The sequence below is a fragment of the Melanostigma gelatinosum genome (assembly GCF_949748355.1).
Source record: "Melanostigma gelatinosum genome assembly, chromosome: 5".
In the NCBI taxonomy this organism is placed as follows: Eukaryota; Metazoa; Chordata; class Actinopteri; order Perciformes; family Zoarcidae; genus Melanostigma; species Melanostigma gelatinosum.
Window position 1 is genome coordinate 21,651,377 of NC_136638.1, and position 25,169 is coordinate 21,676,545.

The window sequence follows — 25,169 nt, forward strand, 5'->3', positions numbered from 1 at the left end:
ACTCATTCCCCATTATTAATTCAGGTACAAGGAGTAGCACGCTGACAAGCGCATGAACGCCAATTTTTCAAATGCAATGCCTGTAGGAGATGGAGGCCGACGAGCGCAAATCATGTGTAATAATAAACCTTTGTTTCTCAGAGCGACAAAGGAGGAGAGCACGCCGCCAAATAACCCGGCGGAGGCGCATTAAGAACGCTCGACTGGGCTTCTGGGAGGAACCTCCAGTGCTGGCGGCAAGAGCTCTCCATCTGGCAAAGACGGAGAAGAAAACTCCGCTCTGAAGTGTGTTTTACAACAACCTAATATATGGATCCTGGAGAGTAGCACGCACGCACGCACGCACGCACGCGCACACACACACACACACACACACACACACACACACACACACACACACACACACACACACACACACACACACACACACACACACACACACACACACACACACACACACACACACACACACACAAACGCGTTGTGTATCCGTCATGGTATCAACAGCACACAACAACTGCCTCACACCAATTAGACATCATTACATCACACACACACACACATTTTACAACCAGACTGTCCGAGCATCGGATACACATGTTTAAAATATGACTTCAAACTTTTTTTTTTTATATTCAAACGCCTTTTTATAATCAAAAATATCATCCAAGCATTTACAGTGTATTACAACAAATGATTCTATGCGACAGCCTTTACAGAAAATGAAGAAATATATCCATTTTTAGATCTATTTTACAAACCAGGAAGGGCAAAAAGAGAAGAGCGGGAGGCCGGAGGGTTCAGAGGTTCATGTGTTCAGACAGACCCTGATAAGCCTCCTCGGCTCCGGTAGTCCTGGCTGCTCACACTGACGCCACACCGAGCCGACTGCAGGCTCAGGAAGCACGACACCCTGCCCATGTGGGCCGTTACTACATAATAATCCAGTGACTGTGGGAGTCGGCGGTCTTCTGTAACTCCTGGAGAGTCGTTACGTCTAAAAATATTTTGCAGACACCGCGTTCAAGCTCATGAAGATTTCTGCCACTGCGGTTTTGGCGTCGACATTCACGTAACCATGAAAATGCTGCGTTTGTTTTACATCTCTGCCACCTTACGGAGTCCCTGAAATGCTGTTACATTCCCTCCTCATCTCGAGATCTGTGCTCAGTCTTCCGTGTCCCTGTACAGCCAGGTACAGTCCACCGTCTCTGATGTTTGTGGGCTTTGTACTGTGTCTTTCGCGTCTTTACAGTGTCCCCGTGTTGTCTCGTGTCTTCCATGTCCCAGGAGCGGCAGCGGCAGGGTCTACGTGCTCTTGATGCCCTGGAAGCCGCAGAAGTTCCAGCGTTTCTCCAGACTGGCTCCGACACCGGTCAGCTCCTGTCTGAAGGTGCAGGGCAGCCGGGAAAGAAGAGCCTCCACCTCACCGGTGTTAATCTGAGGAAACACACACACACACACACACACACACACACACATTCATTGTATGAATGCCAATCTGATCTTTGAGAGATACAGACACTGCTCTGGTCTGCAGTGTCACCAGTGACTTGGCTGCAGAAGCGGCGTTTCATTTCAATTTTTTATTCATCCTCCAATCTTGTTTTTTGACAGAATGGTGTTTTAATGGACCTTTGAGAAACGTCGTTGGCCTTCGTGATGTGAATCTTGAGCTCTAGCTGCTGACTGTCTGCTACACTCGAACATATCACCGCTGCAGCCATCTCCTGTGTTATCAGACATACCTGTCATACACACGAGCCCAAATGTTCAGTCAACACCAAAATGTGAGGCCTTCCAACTTAAAAACAAAAGTCTGCATGTTAATGGAACAGTGTGTCGGATTTAGGGGGATTTATTGGCAAAAATGGAGCATAATATTCATAACTGCATTTAGTGCACAATCACCTGAAACTAAGGATCTTTGTGTTTTCGTTAGCTTTGAAATGAGATTAGGTTTATCTCTACTCTACATACGGAGCGGGTCCTCTTCACGGAGTCCGCCATGTTTCTACAGTAGCCCGGAATGGTCAAACCTGACGCCGGATCTAGAAAGAGCCTTTTGCCACCGCATTTCACCGACACGCTTAGAAAGGGAGGAGTGAGCGGAGAGCTATTCAGTTGGATGCAATCTGCAACTTCACCACTAGATGCCACTAAATCCTACACATTGCTGCTTGAAGCTGTCTTCTTGCTAAGCCACAAATGTTTACTTGAAGTTTACATTTTTCCCATAAAGAATAGTTAGGAGGGCATGTTGCTATGATAAGAATGCCTGTTCATGTGTTGAGTTATCTTTGGACATTGCTCATCCATCCAAACTTTATTATTTTACACACAACACCTCCTCTCTCCTCTCACTCGCACGCCGACTGCAAATAATCATCGTGCAACTACGTTTATAGCGACAGCGTGACGGCACAGCTGCCACCCGACTCAGCGTAATCTGGCTCACACCACTCGGAGGATCACCAGTCAACTGAAATCCTGAGGCGACCTGAGGCGACGTTGCCAAAATCCACTGTAGGAGCTGCTGCAGGCGCCCCGCACTGTCTTGCATTAATAACTGGGTTGTTGGAGCCCGGTGCTGGTGTCAGGACGCATTAAGGCCCATCACGGAGATAGGACTGGTGTGACATCACAGACAATGGAGCTGTGCGTGGAGCCGGTAGATAAGCAGAGAGCATCGGGCTTGTTGATGGAGGGTCTAGTCAGTGAAATTGACAAAACTCTGTGGGCTGCTTGATGTGTGTAGCGGAGAGTCGACGTGAGAACAACAGACGCACGAGCAAAACTCATGCGCACACAGAAAGACAAGAGTGGGCGTCCGATCTCTCACACACACACAAGTGTCTCAACACATGAACGCACAGACACACAAGACAAAAAAACCCCAAAAGGCACGAGAGGAGACGGTCACTCTATTCGTTGCATGTGTGAGGATGAGTCAGGGTGGTGATGAGCGTATCCAAAGAGCTGCTACAGAGAACACTCATTTCTTGGGGCAACCTTGTGGACGCAGAGACAAAGTTTTTTGACAGATGAATTAATTCTTGAGAAGTTTAAGTGGCTTGAACTGTGACGGTGTTTAGTGCGTCTCCTGTCTGGCCGGTGACCGCGACTGTAAAGGGAGCGGTGACATCCGACACATTTCTTTTTTTCTGAAGGTCTCCATCCATTAAAGAGGCCATTAATCTCAGTGTTACCGTTGGGAGGTGACATTGAGGGTCGGCCTTTTGAAAGCCTCGTGTGAGTGGCGGTGAAGAGCGATAATACGTCCGGAAAGACGGGGATGAAATGGCCGCGCTTCGGCCAGACAGAGTTGGAAACTAAGGACGCTGTTTGGCTTCGAGTGCCAGAATGAAGGCTCTACTTTTAATATGTTCCGCTGTCAAGGGAAATCACACAACCAGCCAGACATATAGCTACGACATTTCAGGAGAGAAGAGTGAGAGAAACTTTCTCTGATATTTAACTTCCACAAAGCAAAGCCTTCTACTTGCAACCAAACATGAATTTAAAGATGTCCAATTGTCTCTGATGCCGTCTGTGAAAGTGTTTTTCTGTGACTGACTCAAATTGTTCTTTTTCTCTCTGAATGTTTCCTCTGTTGTACTCAGGTCTAGGGATGAGGTTTGATACCCTTTCATCAAATTACAATCCAGTATCGGATCCATTCATCAAATAAGAGTCCTTTGTCTGAACACCTTTTCCTGGCTGGGAAGGCAGCGACACAACACTTTGTAGCGTTTACCTTTTGAATGTTCACAGCTGCAGCAGTCAGTTCTTTACTACCGGCTCCAAATACTGAAGGGTAAATTGGTGCAAGGTTGTCCGCCAGATCATTTCTCCAGAGAACAGTTGCCTCCCAGTCAACTGGCAAACGCACAGTGGTGTTAAGAAATGACTTCACTGTGGCAGCTAGTGAAGTCAGTGGCAGTCAGGTAAAAGAAGGCTACTACTTTATGTTTTCCAGGGCTTTTTGCTCATAAGAAAGGTTTGATAAGAGATGTGTTCGCTCTGGAGTTTAACAGATCTGGGTATTAGCTCAACCCATCCCTAAACAGGCTTCTCTTGCAAATAAAATCTTAATCTCAAAGAGATTACCACAAAAAAGGTACACAATCTCCATCCAGCCAAACCTATTCTGATTGCTAAAAGGGATACTTTGACACTTTTGCAGAGAGTCAGATGATAATATCGATGCTGCTCTCCAAAATATCAAACCACTCCATTTAAGTGCACCTTAAGACGTCTCCTCCAAACGCATCCACATCAATAGAAATGGCTGAAAAAGCATGGCTGAGCCCTTCTAATGCCCCGAGGGGCCGTGTCTCTTCTACACAGCAGGACCCTGGCACACAGCGAGCCCATATGTCAGCCCTGTGTGGGGGGCTGACACAGAGTCAGTGTGGGTGTATCTGGTCCACAGGGACCAGGCTCTGCTAATCTACGCCAGAGTCTTGGCTCATACGTGCCGCTTACCTTGGTGTCCAAACGCTGCAGGTAGGAACAGATGTACTCGATGCTGGCTCCAAACGGATGGACGTGCAGGAACGTCGAAATGATCCCTGAAGGAGGAACAAACGACTCATTGGAACATGTTTTAAAAGCAGAGACGCATCACAAACCTCCAGTTTCTGTCGCCTGTCAAAAGCAGACAAACGAATGTAGCCGCTGCTCTCCTCTGACGGAGTCCCGGTGCCGTTAAGAGCCTCTTGTATATTGTGGCTCCAGATTACAGGCAGTGTTTCATGACAGCTTTGGTGCTGTTGTCTCTCATCAACAAGCCGTACTCTTCCCCCAGCTCAAACAAACCATCTGCTATCGGCTCACAGACGGGGCCGGGGAGAGAGATAATCCTCCACCTGTGCTGACTAACCACCTACAGAGCAGCGGGGGACCGACTGTGGAATCAACACACAAACAGTGTTAAAGTCACGGCGCCTTCCTCTGGCTCCGACACAGAAAACACTCAAGGCTTTTTAAGAGCAAATTACGACTTCAAGGCTTCTTTTTTGCCACCCGCAGGAGGTAAGCCGAAAGCCGAACACAAACAACGTGCTAGCCTGGAGCTGATCCACTGACAATGACTGCGAGTCTAATGGTCCAATTCAGATACAATACCATGTAGATCTCATGTTGATTTATTTGCATAAAATCGCCCACTGGAGTGGTTTTGCTGTGTTTATTTGCCTTCAAAGAGCCAATGAACTACGAGTACAGACGTTTGCTGTAACTACATGCACCCTCTCCCTGTGTGCAGACTGACAGAATACGAGTGAGTGTCAGCGCTCGTATTAAGACCCAGATTCATGATCAATACATATTCAAATGAGATGATCATTCAAGCACTTTTAAAAGGCAACAGAAACTCAAATTGCTCCGCTTATTTTGCACCACTTCTCCTCCGTTGTGGCTGCCAACTCAGGATAAAGGCAAACTGTGACCATCAGATGTCTCTGAATCTGATGGGAATCCAAAGCTTATGCTTTTACATTGTCATGCAAATGCACATCTCAACGGTAGCAGAAGAGATTTAAACATAAACTGCACCAGCAAGAGCAAAATCTCTGAGTATTTCTCCTGAATTTTTATGCATTCGTGCTTCACGCCGTATCTGAAGGCACCACGAGAATGTCCGCTTTCACACCTGCTGCCAGTTTTCAATAATGCCGTGGTAATCTGCTCAAGTGCCCTTAGCAAAGCCGAGCCGTAAGCCCCTTCTGACCCCCGTTCCTCAACCATTCTGTGAATATCGTATTATCTTTGCCTCTTCAAACACCCATCAAGTACAGCGCCTGTAGCTCCAGAAACCAACCAATAACCCCGTGCCGGATTACTTCCCGCCCCCAGGTTTGTGCTCTTTATATAACACAGATTCATTTAGCAATATGCACCCACCTCCAGGCCTGTACAGGAAGCGTGTGGGGGGGGGGGGGGGGGGGGCTTGAGGCCGTGTCCGACAATTTGCGACAGACCATCATACAATAATGCTCACTTTACACAGAGATTGCTCAGGTGTGCAAGTGAACGATCCCTCACTCTTTCTTCACTCTACACACTGCTTTCAAAACACGGAGTGGTCGCCGCCATTGTTTTCATCATGGCAGATGTGCTGCCGTGGTCGGCGGCAGCCGCAGGAAGGAAGAGGGAGGGAAAGTTATACAGGAGCAGAGTTTACTGCATCAAGAGTTCCCTGAACGATGGCCTGGGACAATAAACAAGGATTAAGCTGCTGGGAGGCAATATGACCCATTAAAGGAGACGCTGTGGTGTTCAGACTGGTGGGATCAAAAGGTAGCCGGGAGATGACGCTAACCGGCTCCCGCCAATTCAAAATGGAGGCAGCACGCCCGCTGTCTGAAAGCACCGGCCTCAATTCTCTGAGCGAGATGAGTGAGAGAGCGAGAGAGAGAGAGATATGCCTGGAGGCAGCTAGAACAGCAGGGTGGCCATTTGAAGCAGGTACAAACACTTTAGACATGCTCAGATGATTGGCTGTACCATGTAGCTGGTTTAAAGCACACCGAGGCTGAGAAGGTGCTTATCGGTTCAGGTTTTTCAACATCATGTTGAGATTCATATTGTGCTCATGCGGAGTTTAGTCTTGAACAAATGAGCAATTAATCAAATTCCTACAAACAGAGTGGCACAGAGAACCTGTATCGCTGCAAATCCTTAATAACAATAACACGTACCTACGACTACGGGGCAGTTCATCGCCGAACTACAATTACCGACTCACGGTTGCCACCGCCAACTAATCTATGTCATCCCAAAATGCCACTGCTTTATCGTTTTCTCCTATTAGACATTTGTGGGAAATGAATTATACAATACCTATTTAGCATATGAATTATTGAGTTATGGCGAAAAACAGTGACCTTTGACCACCAAATTCTAACCGGTTCATCCTTGTGTCCTGGTGGACGTTTGGTGCCAAATTTGAAGAAATTCCCCAAAACAGCATTTACACCTAAGTGGTGTTAACCGCAAGACGCAAGAGTCAGATTTGTGTCAGCGTACCAACGAGCAGAGCCTCCCTCTCGGAGTGGACAGGACTCGGTGGGGTCCTCTCTGTGGGGCCTTCCTTCTCCTGACTGCAGGACACCACGGTTGCAACAGTGGCTTCCTGCGCGCACACACACACACACACAGTTACGTTAAAGGAATCTGCTCCCAGCCACTGTTTGACTGAGAAGTAAACAAGCTTAAATTTGAGCCGACGCATGGCATGCAGTAAACAGACGGACATGAATGAGAAAGAAAACATCAGGAAGTTTCACTTATGGCGAGACAATGAAGACGAGGATAATGAGGCGAGGGAGAATTGTTTGCCAGCAGCTATATTTAGAGGGATGAAATGCATGTCACACACAGAAAGGATGAGTGGAAGAAGGAGGGAGGGAGAGCGAGAGAGAGACTTGGAAAGGAAATGATCAAGCTGTTTGTTTCAGATCTGACAGGTGGCAGAAAAATGGCGGAGGAATAACAGAAGAGTTTTTTTGTCTGCTTGTTGTCCGACACGGTATTGTGTGTGTACTATTTCCACTCATGGTGCGAGATGCATGGTGGCCCTTTTCCGTTTCTAATCTATCCACAACACTCACAACACTGTGTGTGGGTGTCGGGACATATGCACACGTGCAAGCAATTTTGACTTTACGAGTTGTGCATTTCCGAGCCCAGCTGTGTCTGGGTGATTTATTCAATGACACATGCAGTTGCAGTGAACTGGATTGGCCCGTAATGATCTGTCATGTCACTGGCAGAGGTTAGCGAGTGTCAGAGGAGGAAGAAGAAGAAGAAGAAGGGAGAATGAGGACACAAAGCAATATGTGGAGAGGAGTGGGGAGAGGGGGAGAGGGCTCAACCTTTTCCCACTTACGCTGGCTTGATTAGCGCTCTCCTCGCTGCCTCCGTCGTCTTCCTTCGACGTCTCCTGCTGCAGCGCATTAGAGACATACGAGGGAAAAGAACCACAGAGGAGAAAAAAAGCAGCTCAGTGCTCATGTCAGGCTGACGAGGGGGAGAGCGCAGCATGGCGTGCTCAGGCATCGTCTATTTTTAGAATAATGTCCAGAAATGTGCTGACTTTGAACAAACGAGAAAAACAAGAGACACTCAATTACATTTGGATGTAATTAACGTGAGCTATTCATTTTGCAACAATTAACGACTTTGTGGGTTCGGATTTCCTGGGAATATATTGGCGCAGAGATGATTACTCCATTGTTCCATCAGACCAGTGCTCACAGCCGTTTTGTTTGGAAGAACGCCCACAGCCCTGCACGGTGGGCTCCAGTTCCCTGAGCCTCCTCAACAGACAGGAAGTCTCTTTGTTCTGCAACATCTCGTGTTAAGGTGGTGGACAGAGTCACGTCAACGGGAAACTGAGCAATGTCCGTGTGTAGTTGGGCCTATGGTGGCTGAAAGGTTATCGGTTATTCTGATGATTATTATCTCACAAAATCTGAATTTCTATTTGATGAAATCAGCGGAGCTACTCTACAATCTTTACAAACACCGCAGTTAAATGTACAAGTTCCCCTGGTTGGTGATCACAGGATTATCAACATCGAATGTCTCGAGTCAACCGTCTGTGCTTCCAGCTTCTTAAACAGACGTATTTACTGCTTTTCTCTGTTTTATACCATTTGAATTGAGTATCTTTAGGTTTCGGACAGTTTTTTGGACAAAACAAGCAATTTTAAGATGACACCGTCTGTGGCCCTGGGGAACTACGATCAGCATTCATCAGTATTTTCTGACATTTTAAAGACTCCACATGAATATCAGTTCACTTGTTGGAGCACTCGGCTTGTGCCGGCTGTGTAACGTCCTCTGCAGCTCTGAAGGGAGCTTTCGAAAGTACTGACAGAACAACCTTGAGCTCAAGACTCTTAAACATCGACAGCGAGCCTGAAAAAAAAGCTTCAAGTTCAAAGACATTTACCAGACAAGAGTCACATTGAAGACGCTGTTGCTTTGCATTGAGCATTTTCGGAGCTCGATTAATATTTCAGCCTCTGCCGGTTCGATTTTGACGGTTTTTCTTTTACCCGTGTCTCTTGTAAGTCCTTTTACTTCAAAGAAATGAAATAGTAAATCGTTCAAGTGCTCCTTAAATCAGAAAGATAAACGACAGATCGATCAACAACAAAAATAATCATCAGTGGCAGCACTGGAATATATGTGTGGAGAAAATGTCACGAGGCGTTTGCTTTGATCACAATAGGAATACGGTTCATGGCCTCCATGACCTGCACTGGTGTCGATCCAGTCGTGTGTGGTGACAGAAGGACCTGTGAAGGACAACCGATGGCATGAAGAGATCTCGTCAACATGACAAATAACACAAAACGACGGCTTATCTTCAGAGAAACCCTCACCCCAAACATTTATTTCTCTTTCCTCCTTTAATGAGACTGCCTCTCATGATTCATGTTTGCCCACATGCAGGAATTTAATTAGCATATTTCCCCCCGAGCTCGCAGTCGGGGCGACACATTTCGAATCAAACTCATCACCATTAACGGGCTATTGACAACTCCGGTTGATGTGAGTGAAGAGACGCTTTGGCGAATTACAAATTCAGCTCTGCGTTACAGGAAAGCTGCAGTACATTTGAAAGCCCACAGAGAGCCCCGCGTGGATTGAGAGCCTCTCGTTCGTATTATTATCCAATTTAATAGGCGGTTGAACCCGAGGCTCAGCCCTTCCTCTCATTACACCGGGGCCAGAAGGAACATTGACAAGCATGAGCACTTGAATCCTGGGAATACGGGACAACACCTGAAACATTTGTAAACACGACGCGCCTAACAGAGAAAAATGGCCCTTGAAAGCTGAAATTGTTTAATACGACTGTAGATCACGCTGCATTGTATTTAGCAGCGTATACTCTTGTAGATGGAGCTTTGTCGGGGGAAAAACACGCCTCAATGTAAGCAACGCGTTCAATCAAGTGACGAATGGGATGTTGGGATGGATGACTAATGCAGCAGGAGTGGCTCGAACAGACGATGTGGCCGTGTGCAACAGCTCTGTGACGGCACCAGTGGTTCCCATCTGTGCAATGACTTCTGTAATACCTCCCCATGCGGTGATCTCACTAATACCGTGTGCACGTATCGATCACGTGATATTTTGCCCAGAGCCGATGTAGCCCACGAGACGAGATGTTGGGGAATCAGAGAGGAATGTGAATGGGTTGATGGTCGTCAGTGTCTCATGAAATCTCTGCTGCGAGACAAATACGGCAGCGATTTGACTGCGGTCGACCGTGCTCGATGTGTCTCTGGTTGTGAAATGAATGGATTTCTTCTGGTTCTTTTTACGTGGTCGCACTAAGAACAGAGGGGTTGACCAACAACAAAAGGAAGGAGCCAACATGTTTAGTTTGTATGTAATAATGGAGGGGTTTTGTAATAGATAATGTATTGTTTAGGTATATGAAAATGATGCGAGATGACTTTATATACATCATTTTCTGTTACTGTGTGTATTTATCATGTTTTGTATTATTTGTACTTTTGTAATGGAAATTCCAGCGACAGCAGGCTGGTGCACCAGCTGTGTTTTAGATAAGTTTGAACTAATTCTCAACGTAGAGTTAAGATCCAACTAAAACTCACTCCTCCACCGGGCACTCCTTACGCATGGATAGGTTGGCATTTTCCCACTCACATGCAAACGATACCATGTAAGTGATGAGGTGAGCCATCACGTTGCATGTTTTTAACACCTCAAAACCCAAATGTATGATTTTATTTTTTCTGCCAACGTACTAATAGATGAATCGACTCATCGGTTCAGCACTAAAGACATACAGTAGTGTAGCCAATACTGTCCTTTATTACCTTTGTGAGACACTGTCGTGAACATGTTTGTATGAACTGTCTATGAAGGTTTTTCACACTGATGCACAACAAACTTTGAAGAACAGATGAGTCGAAAGGACCTCAAACAGTCCTTCAGATGATTATTGGTATGTTTTCTGCGAGAGGAATTATGCACAATAACCAGAGCAAAGTAAAGGGAAATCATTTTACTCGACTTAAAACGTGAAAGCTGCATCATAAACATTTTTGGAGGGAAATTAGAAACGAAACAGTCGATTAGACTCTGAGTTAAAGAAGAATGAAATGGGCTCCCTGGGAGGAAAATGGGAATCCAGAACAGTGAAGTTGGAGAACATCTGTCTCACTGCGGTAGGTCTTTTCTCTCAGTGTTAATATCACACAGACCGAACCCAAAATAGCTACTTTGGGATATCTGATGAGCTTTGAAATAAGTTTTAAACGAGTTCAAGTTATTGAGTCATTTCCTCGACCCAAAACTCCACATTACCGCGATCACATCACGTCCTTTTGTTTATCGAAGATTTATTCCTCCAATAGCTTTCATGCGTGGAAACTAATTTCTTTCTTATTAAAGTGCAAATTAGATAATGTTCACTTTCAAGCAAAGAGAGTAACCCAGAAATGAACTTTCATATAAAAAATAAAAAAGGAAACGTGGCAGATTCTTCCCCTCGCTTCACTCGCAGGAAACCCAGCTGTGTAATGTGTGTGTTCTGGCAGACTAACCTGCATCACCGGTGTGTTCTGCAGGTTCTGGAGTCCTTCCTTCAGGTTCAGGACTTGGTTGTTCAGCTGCTGTTTATCCTCGAAACTCTTCTCCAGCTCTGCCTCCCGCTGTTTTAATTCATCCCTCATTTTTAAGAGTTGCTGCAAAAACACAAAAAGGGGAGAACAGTAAGCCACGAATGCTACGGTGAGCTAACTAGCCGTGAAAACACGAACCTGCTAAAAGAGGAACAATCAGCCGTTTCTTTTATTAATATTTAGCATGTAATCCCTACACCGGTAATTACAACTTCAGCTCAAAACAAAAAAGCAATTAGACACGGACGTGAATTATATCTTCAATAAACATTGACTAAAGAGAAAACCGTTGTGTTAGAGTCTTATTCTATTGTGTTGCAATGGGTCCAAGAGGAATAATTTGCTAAATCGTTTGCTTGTAATACACGAAAGAATCCCTCATTACACACAGATGAAAAACACGGTGAGAGAAGTAACGCTCATTGGGGTTTTATCCTCACTTTGGGGTGACGCAGGAACTGGTGTTTGACAAAGCTTTGATCGCCAACTTATCTGCCGAAAGCAGATGGAAAGATGCACCTCCTGCCGTGTTCATGTCAACAAAACAAGGGTCTTTGAGACACGGGGGGTCTTTACAGCCAGGGGGTTTCTGTTGCTGAACTACACACTGAGTGCCTTTGCGAGACACAGACAATAATTCACAAACAAGGGAACAGGTTGCCAGCGCACGCTGATAATATTTCATTGCAATTTATGTGTCTGCGTGAAGCAACATGTGGACACCCCGGAAAGGCGAGGTATCCAATTTCAGTGCCGTCCAGTTCATTTCATCCGTTCCTCTAATCTTTCCATAAACACACCATGAGAGACGTAAGCTGCAAAGGTAATTACTCTCTGCGAGCAGAAACGAACAGCAGGGCATTCACGGATTCTCTTCTTAACATGAATCGATCATAATTTCCATTACCTGTGACAGCTCGCTAAGTGCGGACACTTGACAAATGCCAGAATGAGTCAATTTAGTAGTTCTTCGGTACTTCACGGTTAAGATGAAAGGGGTTGCTCTTTAGAAAGTGGGAAGGTTGCATCATAAAGATTCAGTAGGGAAGAAAACAAGGTCACCAAAATCACACCATCGTCCTCAGCAGATGTTTGCAGAGTAGACGTGAAACTGGCGATAAATATTCATTCTTTCCCTTTTCAAGGAAATACAGTCGGTGATGGATGTTCTTTCCTCCTCCATCTGCTGATGAAGATCATGTGAAATGAGTGAAAGCTCCAGAAGATTGTTTCCCAGTTCAAGAAGGAACTTTGAACCACAGCTTAAGATGTTGATATTTTTATGAATTAATTAGTTGTTGATTTGACTCAATTTTCTCAAAGTTCATATTTTCTAATATTTCATAATGTCAGACATCGAATGCCCGTCTCTGCCTTCTATTGTTGTATCCCTGACAGAGTCGCACACTTGTTGCCAATAAACCAATCCAACAAACCGCAGTACAAACCACTGAGAGGCGTTTAATTTGGGAATGGAAGACTGAAGAACCACATTTAGAAGTAAGCACACAGTACATGCTGCACTGAATGGTATTCACGTCACATTTTCAAAGAAAAATCCACTCTTTCATATTTCTTTGAATAAATGGTTTGAAATAGTTTTGTGCGCTATTCGAATCACAAAATCCCAAATAAAACCAATTCCAACTGCGAATAAGTTTTCCGTTAACCAGAGTAAACCTGAAAAGATAATTATTTCAGCAGCTCTTCAGAAAAGACCAACACCTGCTGCAGACAGCTGTACTTCTCTACTTGTTGCCGCACAGCGCTCACTTTTAAAGTGCAGGGTCGTCAATAAATGACCGTCGTCTTGCATCGAAAACGCAATGGGTTAACCCGAGAGACCTTGTTCTTGAAAACATCCGGGTGCTTACCGGTTAGGAATAGAAGATTAAACCTGTCGTTGGACGGACGATTGGAAAAGAAAGGTGCGCGTGTGTAGATACCTTCTGCATGCCCTGCAGAGCCTGCTGCAGGAAGCTGAGCTGCTGAGAGTGCGTGTTGTCCTCCTCGCTGCCGATTGGTTGGTTCTTGCCTTGTTCCTGTTTGAGCAGCTCCACCTCGTTCCTGTAGGCGTCCAGCTGGCAGCGCAGCGAGTCGTTCTCCTCCTTTAAGGCTTCTGCTTGGAAAACAGCTACAGGGAACAGAACGGAATATGATGCTTATCGTGTAAAACACTGCCACGGTTGACGGGGTCTCAGTTTCACAGTGCGGCTTTTTTAATCAAATATTGAAGCTTGTATATCAGGTGACATCTGCGAGCAGAACTCTCACTGTTCATTTGAGAGCGGGCAAAGAAAGTAGGATGATGGGGTGGTGAGCATCTTAAAATTCAAAGCGTAATGGAGAAAGAGTAGAGGTCAGTTTGACTTCATGCAAATTTCCGGCATCTTGAAACACAAAATGACAAATGTCTTCTTGATATACGTGTCTGCTGCTAAATATGTCTCTGCCCTTCTCTGCAGGACAGAAAAAGATCAGAGCGCACTTGAGAAAACATCTAAATCTCTAGAACAGCATCAAAGTATCCGTGGGTTTAATTCATTAAGACTCATCGAATCAGCTTCATCAGGACTATGTAGCTCTGCTTTGAGACGATTGATAAATATTGTTTTTCTTTCACAAGCTCTAACCGGCTTCTTCTACATAGCAGCAGTGGCCAAACTCACGGATTTTGGAGTATTCGTGAGAATCTGATGTTTCTTGAGAGCAAATATTGAGGCTATGGTTTTACGAAGAATTAGAAGCGGGAATAGAGAAAAGAACTGGAACCAGCTGCTCTCTCCACTTCACAACTCTAGTGACAGCGGCCTAGCAACATTAGCAAACAACTCCACAACTGTCATCAGATATAAATTTAAAAGTTGTGAAATCTTGAACACGGATTTTCGGCAGAAAAAAAACCCTTTTCTGACCCGAGGCCGACTCGATACAAACCAGTGAGAACAGCCGAGACAAAACAAATCCGGAAATCTTTCTTGAGAAACCGGAATTGTTCTTCACTGGAGGGTTTGTGTGCGAGTAATTGCAGAATTGCGGCAGTGTATGGTTGATTGCGTGCAGCGTAATGTCTCAGGGAGACATCGATTATTGTTTCAATGTATGTTTTAAATGTCCTTTACTTTTGCCTTTATGCTTTTAATGGTTTTATGTGAAGCACTTTGAATTACCTTGTTGTTGAAATGTGCTATACAAATAAACTTGCCTTGCCTTCACACATCTACCCAACTAAAATAAAAGGGAGCAAAATGTCAAGGTACCATGCCGGCAAGCAATCTGTAAATTGTTATTTTGATATTCAATCCGTGTCAGATAATCAAACACCTTACAGTGTATCAACATAGACTCCCAGAGTGTTTTGTTTAATAGCTCTCTACTGGACATTTGACCCGACCTATTGAGCAAAGAGACGAGACAGTGGGAGTTATTACGATTTGAAACCTGCTCAGCTCCAGAGATGTCCAGTATTATCAGCTCTGCTCTCCTCCTGTGGGCCTTGAGGGGCGAAGCTCTTTGGAAAAGTGAAATACACTGACTGGAGTGGGGAGATAAGCCCCATCCTCTGTGTGTGTGTGTGTGTGTGTGTGTGTGCATGACTGCGTGTCTGGTTAGGTTTTGTGTGGGTGTTCATGAGTGCCGCCTGCAGTCTATCATGGAGGACCATTGGCAGTGTTAATGAACTCTTGCTGGGCGAGTGTGTGTACGCGTGCACGCCGTGTTTGTGTGTACTTTCCTCCCAGCAAAATGAGGGTATGAGGTGAGAAGAGTATTGATCTGAGAGCCTCATCAACTTGGTGTGAGGGGATGTCAACCCCTTGGCCAGATTGAGAGCAATTCCCCTTCTGTTACATAACAGGCGGCGCTATCGACCTGCAGATATCCACGAGCGTGCGTGTGCACACGCGCACACACACACACACACACACACACACCTACAGGCACACAGACACGCACACAAGCAGTTATTTTGCTTTCTATTCTGTACATGAGTCAGACGCAGAGCATTGATTTACTTTTTAAGAGGCTGCAGTCAAAACACAGGTGTTTTCAGCAGGCCTGGTTGACGTGTAAACATGCCCCTTTGCTAAAAGGTTGGTGCGTAAAGGGGGTGTAACAGTCAGCCTGTTAACAAAAATAACACAAAGTGTCACATTAACACCTGCCACCTCTGCCAATCCTGTTGCATCGAGTGGAATGACAGGTCTTTACCGGCAATGCTAATTGCTGATATAGAAATTAAATATAGCAAGGTTGCAAAAGAGAAGGGGCCGAGCTGACGACTGTATTTACATACATTTGCATGCTGATTAAAGAAGCTGTCACATTAGCTTGGAATGATTATAAGGCGAGAAGAAAGAGTGTGTGAAGAGAGCGTAACGGCACCAAACACAAGGCGAGAGACGAGCGCACATGCGGTGGTGACGGATGCAGCATGTTGCCCAGGCGACTGCTCTGGACTTATGGGTTATTGTAATGGCGGTGGAGGAGCAAGCGTTAGTTTTTGTTGCTTCAGCGAACACAAAGAGACTCCTTTGAGGGAGAATCAGAGGATTATGGCACTTCAGTGGTACCCCGATCTGATATTCGACAGCAGCTGGCAGGTGTGGACAGATTCACGTACACGCACGGAGGTGTGTGCATCACAAGGTGGACTGGGTTGGATGTCATTTAGTAGTCATGTTCAACAGCGACTCAGTAAAGCGTGCTTGGCGTCAGCATTTTGATGTACTTTGAATGTGTTTTTCTGTTCATGTGGCGTTGTCAGATGGGTGTCAGATGCTCGGGGGATGATTACTGTCATTTCAGTCACAGCCGTCTCCCCGTTTATTGAACGCTCTCGGCGTTCATCCCCTGAAGATCTTGATCAGCGCATGTTGACAGACGTGTTGAACTGTGAATACGTGCATGCATATGCATACCCGAGTCCTCCGAGTCTTGCTCTGGGGAATCCTCCATGTCATCGTCCGACATCTCCATCTCCTCCTCTCGCCTGATGCCCATCAGCTGCTCGCTGTGCATGTTTCTAATCTCCTGCAAGACACAACCGACAAGATGGGAGGGTCAGAACGGCAAACGCTCACGGCTGATGCACGTTTTTAGCAGGTGCTAGTAGTAGAAGGATCATCAGTGAGGCCCCCTCTTTCATTTCAAAGCTACGCATTAGCTGTGAGGAATACCTATAACAGATCAGTACAGGACAAAGGAGTGCAGCTGAATCAGAGCTGGAGCTACATTCCTCCTCTGGCACAGGGATAGGGCAGATGGTAGCACAAATGTAGCCAGACCCCAGAGTTTTGTACTTCGCCGTTCTTGTTTCTTGGGAGAAAACGTTCACATTCAGGCAGCTAAAATACACGATACGTGTGTGACAACAACAACAGCTCCTGTCAAAAATGTCAAAAGCACCATCACGTCAGGAATCACAGATTTAAGATGACATGGCATGAAATGTGTCTTTGAGCATATTCACTTTACAATGTGTGCTGTTGGTTTTTCTACACCCACATCTGGAAACCCACAGCAGTAACTGTAAAACGCCACTCTTATCAGTTTCATTTTACCCTTACAGGCAGAATAACTAATGACTGTATCCATCTGGAGACCAGGAACCAGAAGCAGGTTTCAAAATGGTTTAAAGATTTAGGTCAAACAGATGGACTGGATTGGCTGTAAATAAGACCAAACCCTTCAGGTCCGTGTCCAGAGAATCCTGGTCCATGATAAGCCCAAACCATGAACACACGGACGAAGCATTCGCTCCGGTTCCCTTCCCTGTTGTGAGCAGATGTTTAGCGACAGTAGTACACAGTGTTTCTATTAAAAACGAGCGGTCTTATGATAATGAAGCAGGAGAATCAGGCGCACAGCGCACTGTGCTGTCAGGAGACACAGACTGAGACCCATTTTCCACTCAGGGGCTTGAAGGTCTCAGAAAAACATCCACGCGAACACAAGTAGACCACGGACATTGAGGTCAGGGTCAGACAAACACGTTCACATCGAAGAAAAATAATAAAACAGCAAGAAATACTTAATTTCTGCGTTTCATTCGAACAAAACTTCAAAATACTTTAAAATGTTCTCAGGCTCTGATAGGCTGATGCCTAAAATGTAACTTTCCATTATCTAGACGTTATATCTCTAAAAGAATATCTCGTCTCTATACTATTATTGAAGCGATGATAATACTGAATTATCGCGGTCCTGGCTGAAAAAGACATTGAATAACGCTTTACTGGGTAGTGTAGACGACGCGTCACCTTCTACGACGAGTTCAGCCAGTTAGGAAATGAGCCAACGACTGTTTGGGTTGATAACATTGTTAAAATATGACTTCACTCACCTTTAGTAACTCCAGTCTCAATAAAGCCTACTTGATATATTTCACAGACAAGGATATCTGGTCATCTAGTTAGCAAGTTAGTAACATAAATACTAAATACAAAATGAAGTTAAAAAGTGGAAAGAGTTCTCACTGTACAAGTTTACCAAGTTGGTGTTGAAACACACTTATACAAACACCACCAGTGGACAGAGACACAAGTGCTCCATCAATGAAAGAGAACAACAGGCTGAAAGATAATGCTAAGAAGCTGCCCACGAGTAAACTAACTTACAAACACCTGCCAGCTGACGTTATCATCTCGAGCCCATGGCAGAGGTCAAACAGGTACTCTGCACGCACAAACACATGCAGACAACCAGCTGGTGTGTATGGAGCACGCTGTGCACACACACACACACGCACACACACACACTGCATGCACAGGAGCACGCACACACGACATGAAAACACTGATCGAGCGAGGCAGCTGTTGTCTGATTCTGCCTGCGAGCTGCAGCGACTCAGCGCCGCTGCTCGTTCCTCCATATTTCACCTCCGGGCCAGAGAATCATACTGAATATACAATGTGACTGAGAGTGAAACTGGCTGCCTATTTGATGACGAACTACCCCTGAGCAACTGCACTTACTTACCTATGCTCTTTACACTGGCCAGTGGCTGCCAGTGCGATGCCCTGCAGCCTTTCTGTGATCAGAGTGAAAATAAACCTGCATTGAGCCATATGTCTGATTTTGAGTCAAATCCCTCCGTGTAATGTAAAAGAATGAACAGTCACTGAGAATTAGCACCCACCTCTGCAGCTCTATGCAGCATTCACACAGAATGTATGGTCGGCTCTCACAGCTCTTATTACTCCCATATAAAAGCAAAGGCAGACAAGCAGAGTGTGCTCTATCAGCCCAGCGATAAATGACAGAGAGCTGAAGTAAACAACCAGCATCCAGCAAGCCGAGAGTCATATATTTTTGCTCAGTAGTTGGCGGTGACCAAACCCAAAAAGGTGAGTGAATATTGGATCAACTGGATGAGCCTGTGGAGTATCAGGGCTGTGTTTCCTATGTTTGATGAAGATTTATGCCCACGCAGGGTAAACAAGCTGTAAATAACTTATCAATACCGTAAAAAATTGCTGGGGCGAGGTTGTTCTAACAGCTGCTTATTTATACATCCAGAAGACACAGAGGTTGATGAATCTAAGCCCAATATTCAACCCCTTTTGGCCATTTTTACCTTTGACTTCTGAGGGAAATACTGGTCTCTGTAGCTGCTAAATGCTCCGTTAAGTTCACCAGCTAGTTGCTAACTCCAACAGCTGCATGCTGTTGATAGAAACAATGCTGAGCAAGTGAGAGCGGAGAGAGTGAACCTAAAGGGAAAACTTGTGGGCCGTAACACTGAAATGCTGTGTAGAGCTGAGGTTGATTGCAGAGTCAGGTGATACTTGTCTGTGAGTTTGCCACTACGAACGGCCTCTTTGACAAACAAGTAGTGATTTGATCCATTGTAAACATAAAAACATTGATTATGGTGGCTAGGTGGCTAAAATACTTGAGTAGGTTAATCTATATTTCCTTTCCTTTGGGAAAGGTTTCGTTTCTACCAGTTAGTTGTGACCTCACATATCTTCTGATTCTGGGCTGTTTCCCTACTGTGCATAAACTCACTTAAACACCAACAGACGGCTCCAGAGAGACATAGACTCCATTTGGGCCGCTGCTGAACCAAGACTTTTGTGTCCAAATGACTTCATCGGTCTGTTTGCTTCTCACTCTGAGACACAAACACTTGTAAAACACAGTGTGGTGTCACTCGGAATGGCAATAAAGTCTATTCTCACGGCTATAATTAAGTGTAAAGTAGCTGGAAGAGAAACACTACAAAGAATGTTTGAACCAGGATGTGTTTTCCTAAATGGAGGACATATTCTGCAGTGGAGCGCCCACCCATAGTGGTCTCTTTCGCTTGAATCTACTCCCTGGTGTAGGCAATGTGTATACAGTAACTAAGAAAAAAGAATGGACAGGTCCCTGGAGGCCTGCTAAAATCACTCTGGTACCTGTAAGAAATTTGAGTAAAAAACTGTAGTTAGTAGATATAATAAAAGTGTTTAATAATTCATAATTAATAATTCATAGTTAGTCATAATCATAAGGGTTTTGGGAATGCATAATTAAGATAAACATAAGCATGAAACTTCTGCCAAGTGCAGAAGTATAACTTTTATTTTGAAGGATTATTATAGAAGGGTTTAAAACGTAACTGACAGTCATTGAATGTGATGATGAACTCAGAGCCAGACAGTAGAATACACTCCTGGAGGATAGCCAATAGGAATCGGGATAAACGGAGGAGGAGGTGTTTCGAACAGATGTGGGAGGTTTAATTTAAGACTTTTTTCCTCGCCCTTGTTCTGTGATGGCTCCCGGACGACAGACGTGTTACACCGGAGGAGCCGGGTGAGGTTTTTGCAAATGGGGTTTTATTGTTTTAATATGTCATAGGAGTGTACACTCCAATGTATAACTGTAAATGTACTTACATCAGTGGAATTAAATTCCTTATAATTGTAAACCAGTTTGGGTAGCATTATTATCGCAGCGTGTGTGTCGACGGCACAAAGCCGGCCACATGGCAGTCACATGTGCTCTGGCCTTCTCTCTTGTTGTGAGGTAAAATTCTTCCATAACAAATTTGGCGAACCCCAGATGGGACAGTCTTGCCGGCCTCGCTGTGTGTGCTGACGGCGACGTTAGTCAAGCAGACAATCCTGGGCCCACAATATCGGTCGGCAGAGCCGTTTCATGAAATCTGTGAGTTAGCTACTAGATCTTAGGGGAATCTCTGCTTGGCTAAGCGCTGCTAACGGCTAGCGCTGCGTTGCCGGTGGGTACGTTCCGACGAGGGAGGCCATGTTCCACTGAGGTAAGTACGATTTGCTGTCTGAAGTATGATGAACTTAAGGGATTAGTCAAGAGTATAAGGATCCTAAGAATTAATTAAAGACGGACAGCGCTGTGTAAGTAAGTAAATCACCACATTGGAATCAAGCAAGCTGTGGTACGGGCGAAACTGCTTTGCTCATGCTGGGAGCCTCCTTCGGCCCAACATAAGTATTGTTAGGCCTGCAGATAGCTAGTTTAAAGCAGTTATGTAGCGAGGCGAACTGAGATGTTGTGGCTTTGAGGGGCTTAGGTGTGCAAACCTTTGTGGGCTTAGTCCACAAATGTCGGGTCACGTCGCATAAGTTGCTTAGAGAGCTAGGCTAGCGGGAGTTAGCTTCTGAGGCCGCAGGCTTCAGGAAAGACACTCTTGCTAGCTTTGGCTGTGAATATAATTAGTGGATCATGTGGTGATTCAGAGGGCGTAGAATAAGGGCTTTGGTGAAACTAGACAGACTGGGTGAGTGGTTTGTGGCGTTGGAAGTGAATAACTCGCGTTTCATATACGTAACAGTGAGCTCAGGTCCGGCGGAGCTAAAGCCCGTTAACCGGAGGTTTAAGGGTTAATAATAACAATAATACGTGTGACTAGTCTGTGTTTTAGCAGCGTGGAAATACGTTTAAAATGATTGATATTGCATGACCGCGCTGTGGGGAGCTAACGCTAGCTACGTGTAGCTCCGGCGTTGCGGTACGATGTATGTAAAATAAGTGCTTATAAAATAAAATAACGGCTGGATTGAGAGAGGAGACAGAAGGCGTATGAGTGGAATTAAAGTGTGGGATTTTGGTGATACTTGTGTGTGCGTACGCTTTATCAGAAGCTCCGTTTTTTCGTTAGCATTGCGGATAGCATATCTGTAAAAAAGCCGGTTTCATGACAACTTCCGGTTTGGCGCAGAACAACTTCCGGTTCGGCGCAGACGGCAAGGCAAGTTTATTTGTATAGCACAGCTCAAAGTGCTTCACATAAAACCATTAAAAGCATCAAAACATAAGGCAAAAGAAAAGGAGATTTAAAAACAATTAAACAGAAGGAATAACTGCAGGTGACCGTAAAGAAGTGTTTAGAATCTGAATTTTTCAGAGATTCATTGTCTAAGAGCTGTGAGCTTATATCCTGACCTTAGTTTTAATTAAGCATTATAACTTTAGTCGTTGACTTTGGTTTTAGTTCAGCATTTTAACAAAGATTAATGGTTTCAGTTGTTCTTCAATTCTTGAACTTAATTGTGATTCATTCTTGTGCAGACCAGAGTGTAAGTGCAGTTTGACTTACATTGGTATTTCTGATTGAATATCTTTGAACACAGTTATTGATTTTTAAAGTTGAATTTAATATTTAATTGATTAATTATTCATTGTTTTTTAATTTCATTTTACTTCCAATTTTAAACCTTTCGAATTCTGATTTGGAACTGGATTGTGATTGTGATTCGGATTTAGATGTTGAGTTTGATTTCGGAATTCCAGCTTCAATTTTGGATTCGAGATTCCTTCACATATCCAGTATTGACTAATTTTGGTACATTTACTATTTTACATAGTTCCTAAGAATCAATATTGACACGGACGGCGCAACATATTTGAGAGATCGTTGACCTCTCTTACACTACAGACGTATGCTAACATTTACTGCTGAACTTTTGGCAGTTCTGTGTTTGTTTCAGTCAAGGTGCGTGGCTGAGGGTCCAGACCTGGGAAGTGGAGCAGCGGATCCCAGTTTTGGAGTCAGCGGCCACACGCCATACAGCACAGAGGGTGAGTTGACTTTGATTCATGTGATGACAAGCATGCACATGTAATACACACATTTGAATACTCCTAGGCTGCATAATGTTTACATTAAAGAAGCAGAGTAAGGAAGTAGGAGAGTTGGTAAAATCCAACGGACAAGCTGAGTTTGTGCCATGGGGACATCGAGACATGGACGCACTGGAAAAGGCGTTGCCACCGCTGGCAGGTGGAGCCAATCCGTGGATCCGTGTCTTTGAAAAACTCACAGCAGCTGATAAATTGGCATTGGGAGACATCCGTGCCGTGATGATCCACACCGAAGGAACAGCCAAATTGAACATTTTGGAGGTAAGTACAGGAACGACCAACAGGGGGGATGAAACCCCATTTGACAACTTTCGAGGAGTTTTCTGGTCAGCAATGCGGAGAATCTGGGCCAAAAAACCAAAAACGAACTCTCTTTCGGGACTGAAGATAAAACCAGAGGAAGAAACCCATCAGTACCTGAGGAGAGCTGAAGAAGAGTGGCAGAGGGCAACAGGGGGGAGACATGACGGCAATGAAGCCACCACTGTAGTATGGCGACACACTGTGCAGATGGGCCTGCCTCCACCGGTACGGACAGCGCTGGGAGAAGTAGTAGGCTTGAGCAACATGAAAGATGCCATGTGGAGGAAACACCTAACTCACTACAACCAGCGACAGCTAACTGAGAAGACAAAAGGACAGGAAGACATAAAGAGCATGCAGCGGCGGCTGCTGAAACTTCAAATAGCGGCGGCTGACAGAGAGATAAGTAGAAAACATCTGGCCAAGAAACAGATGGCCGTAGACAAGGCTCAGGCCTCACAACAGCCCCAATATCCAGCTGCACCCCCGACCTCATACCAACCAAATCCAGCAGTACCAGCCCACACAGTGGTGTACTACCAACCTCCACCACATTATAGAGGCAGAGGACGTGCACGGGCATCCAACAGAGGCAGAGAATATGGAAGAGGCAGAGCTTACCAAGCAGGCGGATATGGCCAACCAGGAAACAGAGAAAACCCTGACAGGTTTGGTGAGTGCTACGTATGTGGGAGATGGGGCCATTGGGCCCGAGACTGCCCAAGGCAAATGGGAAGAGGAAGACAGATCAGTGCAGCACCACAACATGCTCCGTTCCCACCACAACATCAGCAGTACCTACGACCAGGTCCAGCTGGACCTCCTCCCGTGAGACATCAACAGATGCCCATGCTGTCACCAGGACCATGGGGGGGGTTCACTGTATAGGCAAGATACATAGATGGTTGCCATGTGATCCCTTACAGCAGAGATATCGAGGTGAAGGGGGGATATGGTAAGGTGTCAAACATTTATGGTAAGGTGTCAAACATATTTTGTAGATCCACATTTAGAATCGTTTTCAGTAAAGGTGCTACTCACAAATTTTGAGATTTAATAACGTCATGATAAACCACAACTAGACTTGCTAACTCTAGAAATTGAGAAATATACGGGAGCTCTAACTAACATGAGCCGAGTGTTGTTTCCTCAGGTGACAAACGCAGAAGCAGCAGCTGACGAAAGGAAGCAGGCTGATGTGTCACCAGGCAGTCTGGTGTGGATAAAAGTCCACAAACGCAAGTGGAGTGAACCAAGGTGGACCGGTCCATGGGAGGTAGTATTGGCAACTTGACACCACCTCACTCACTGTGCAGCAGCGAAGGTAACGAGTGTGACACTCGCAGAGACAGGAGTGAACATCAGACAGGAAAATTTGAAGTTAAAGACACCTCAAAAGAGGGTTTAGACAGTACTGACAATGACGTTTCCCCCACAGTTTAAGCGAGGCCTTCCATTGGGAGACCCTAGCTTCAGTAGGTTATGGAAGTCTGTAATTATTTTATTCCTGAGTTCAGTAGCTTCCCTCTTAGTATGTGGAAATAACCACAGACAGGAACCAGATCACATGCATGACTACATCAGGATTCGACATTTAGCCTCAGTAGCTAATCAAACCGATCTTAGACCACGTAGAGAGGCTTCTCTGACGACACTCACCTATGAAAATGTAACTCTCACTCTTATGTTCAAAGAAGGTACAACATCAACGGTCCAGTTCGACTTCTGTGAAGTCGTTTCCGGTCCCAGGTATGAACACATCTACGGGTGGATGACCAAAACCGTGTGCATCATAACTGACGAGTGTGGGCCTGCCACACATAAGTATGGGAAGCGGTTATCATATTATGCCTGTGATGTGTACAAAGGGGGTGGGTAGATGTAATCCTTTAAGACTTACCTAAATTGACTGACTGAGGACTTTACGTAATACAGGGAAAGGCTACTGATAGTCCTGCCCCACAAGGGCTCATTAGGATTATTGTTAAGCCTGTAAAAAGACCAGGTTCGACATACGACTGACGCAGAGAATGAGGTAAGGGGTGGAAACTGGAATGGCAGATGGGAATTTATGGTGGGTAC

The 25,169-nt window shown here is 45.2% G+C and overlaps 1 protein-coding gene across 3 annotated transcripts in view; it reads right to left on the minus strand.

Annotated features, from left to right (window-relative positions):
* Positions 1-632: 632 nt before the first annotated feature.
* The window catches only part of enox2 (ecto-NOX disulfide-thiol exchanger 2), a 117,265-nt gene continuing 92,728 nt past the window's right edge, over positions 633-25,169 (minus strand). For 2 of the 3 annotated variants that reach the window (XM_079269008.1, XM_079269006.1), the window contains 7 exons: positions 16,595-16,706; positions 13,622-13,809; positions 11,598-11,738; positions 7,895-7,951; positions 7,033-7,138; positions 4,489-4,574; positions 633-1,440 (listed from right to left, as the gene is read on the minus strand). In XM_079269008.1, the coding sequence (XP_079125134.1) occupies positions 1,309-1,440; positions 4,489-4,574; positions 7,033-7,138; positions 7,895-7,951; positions 11,598-11,738; positions 13,622-13,809; positions 16,595-16,706 (822 nt within the window). In that variant the 3' untranslated portion in view covers positions 633-1,308. The remainder of the gene's footprint in view (positions 1,441-4,488; positions 4,575-7,032; positions 7,139-7,894; positions 7,952-11,597; positions 11,739-13,621; positions 13,810-16,594; positions 16,707-25,169) is intronic. The other variant, XM_079269007.1, reaches the window with a different exon arrangement.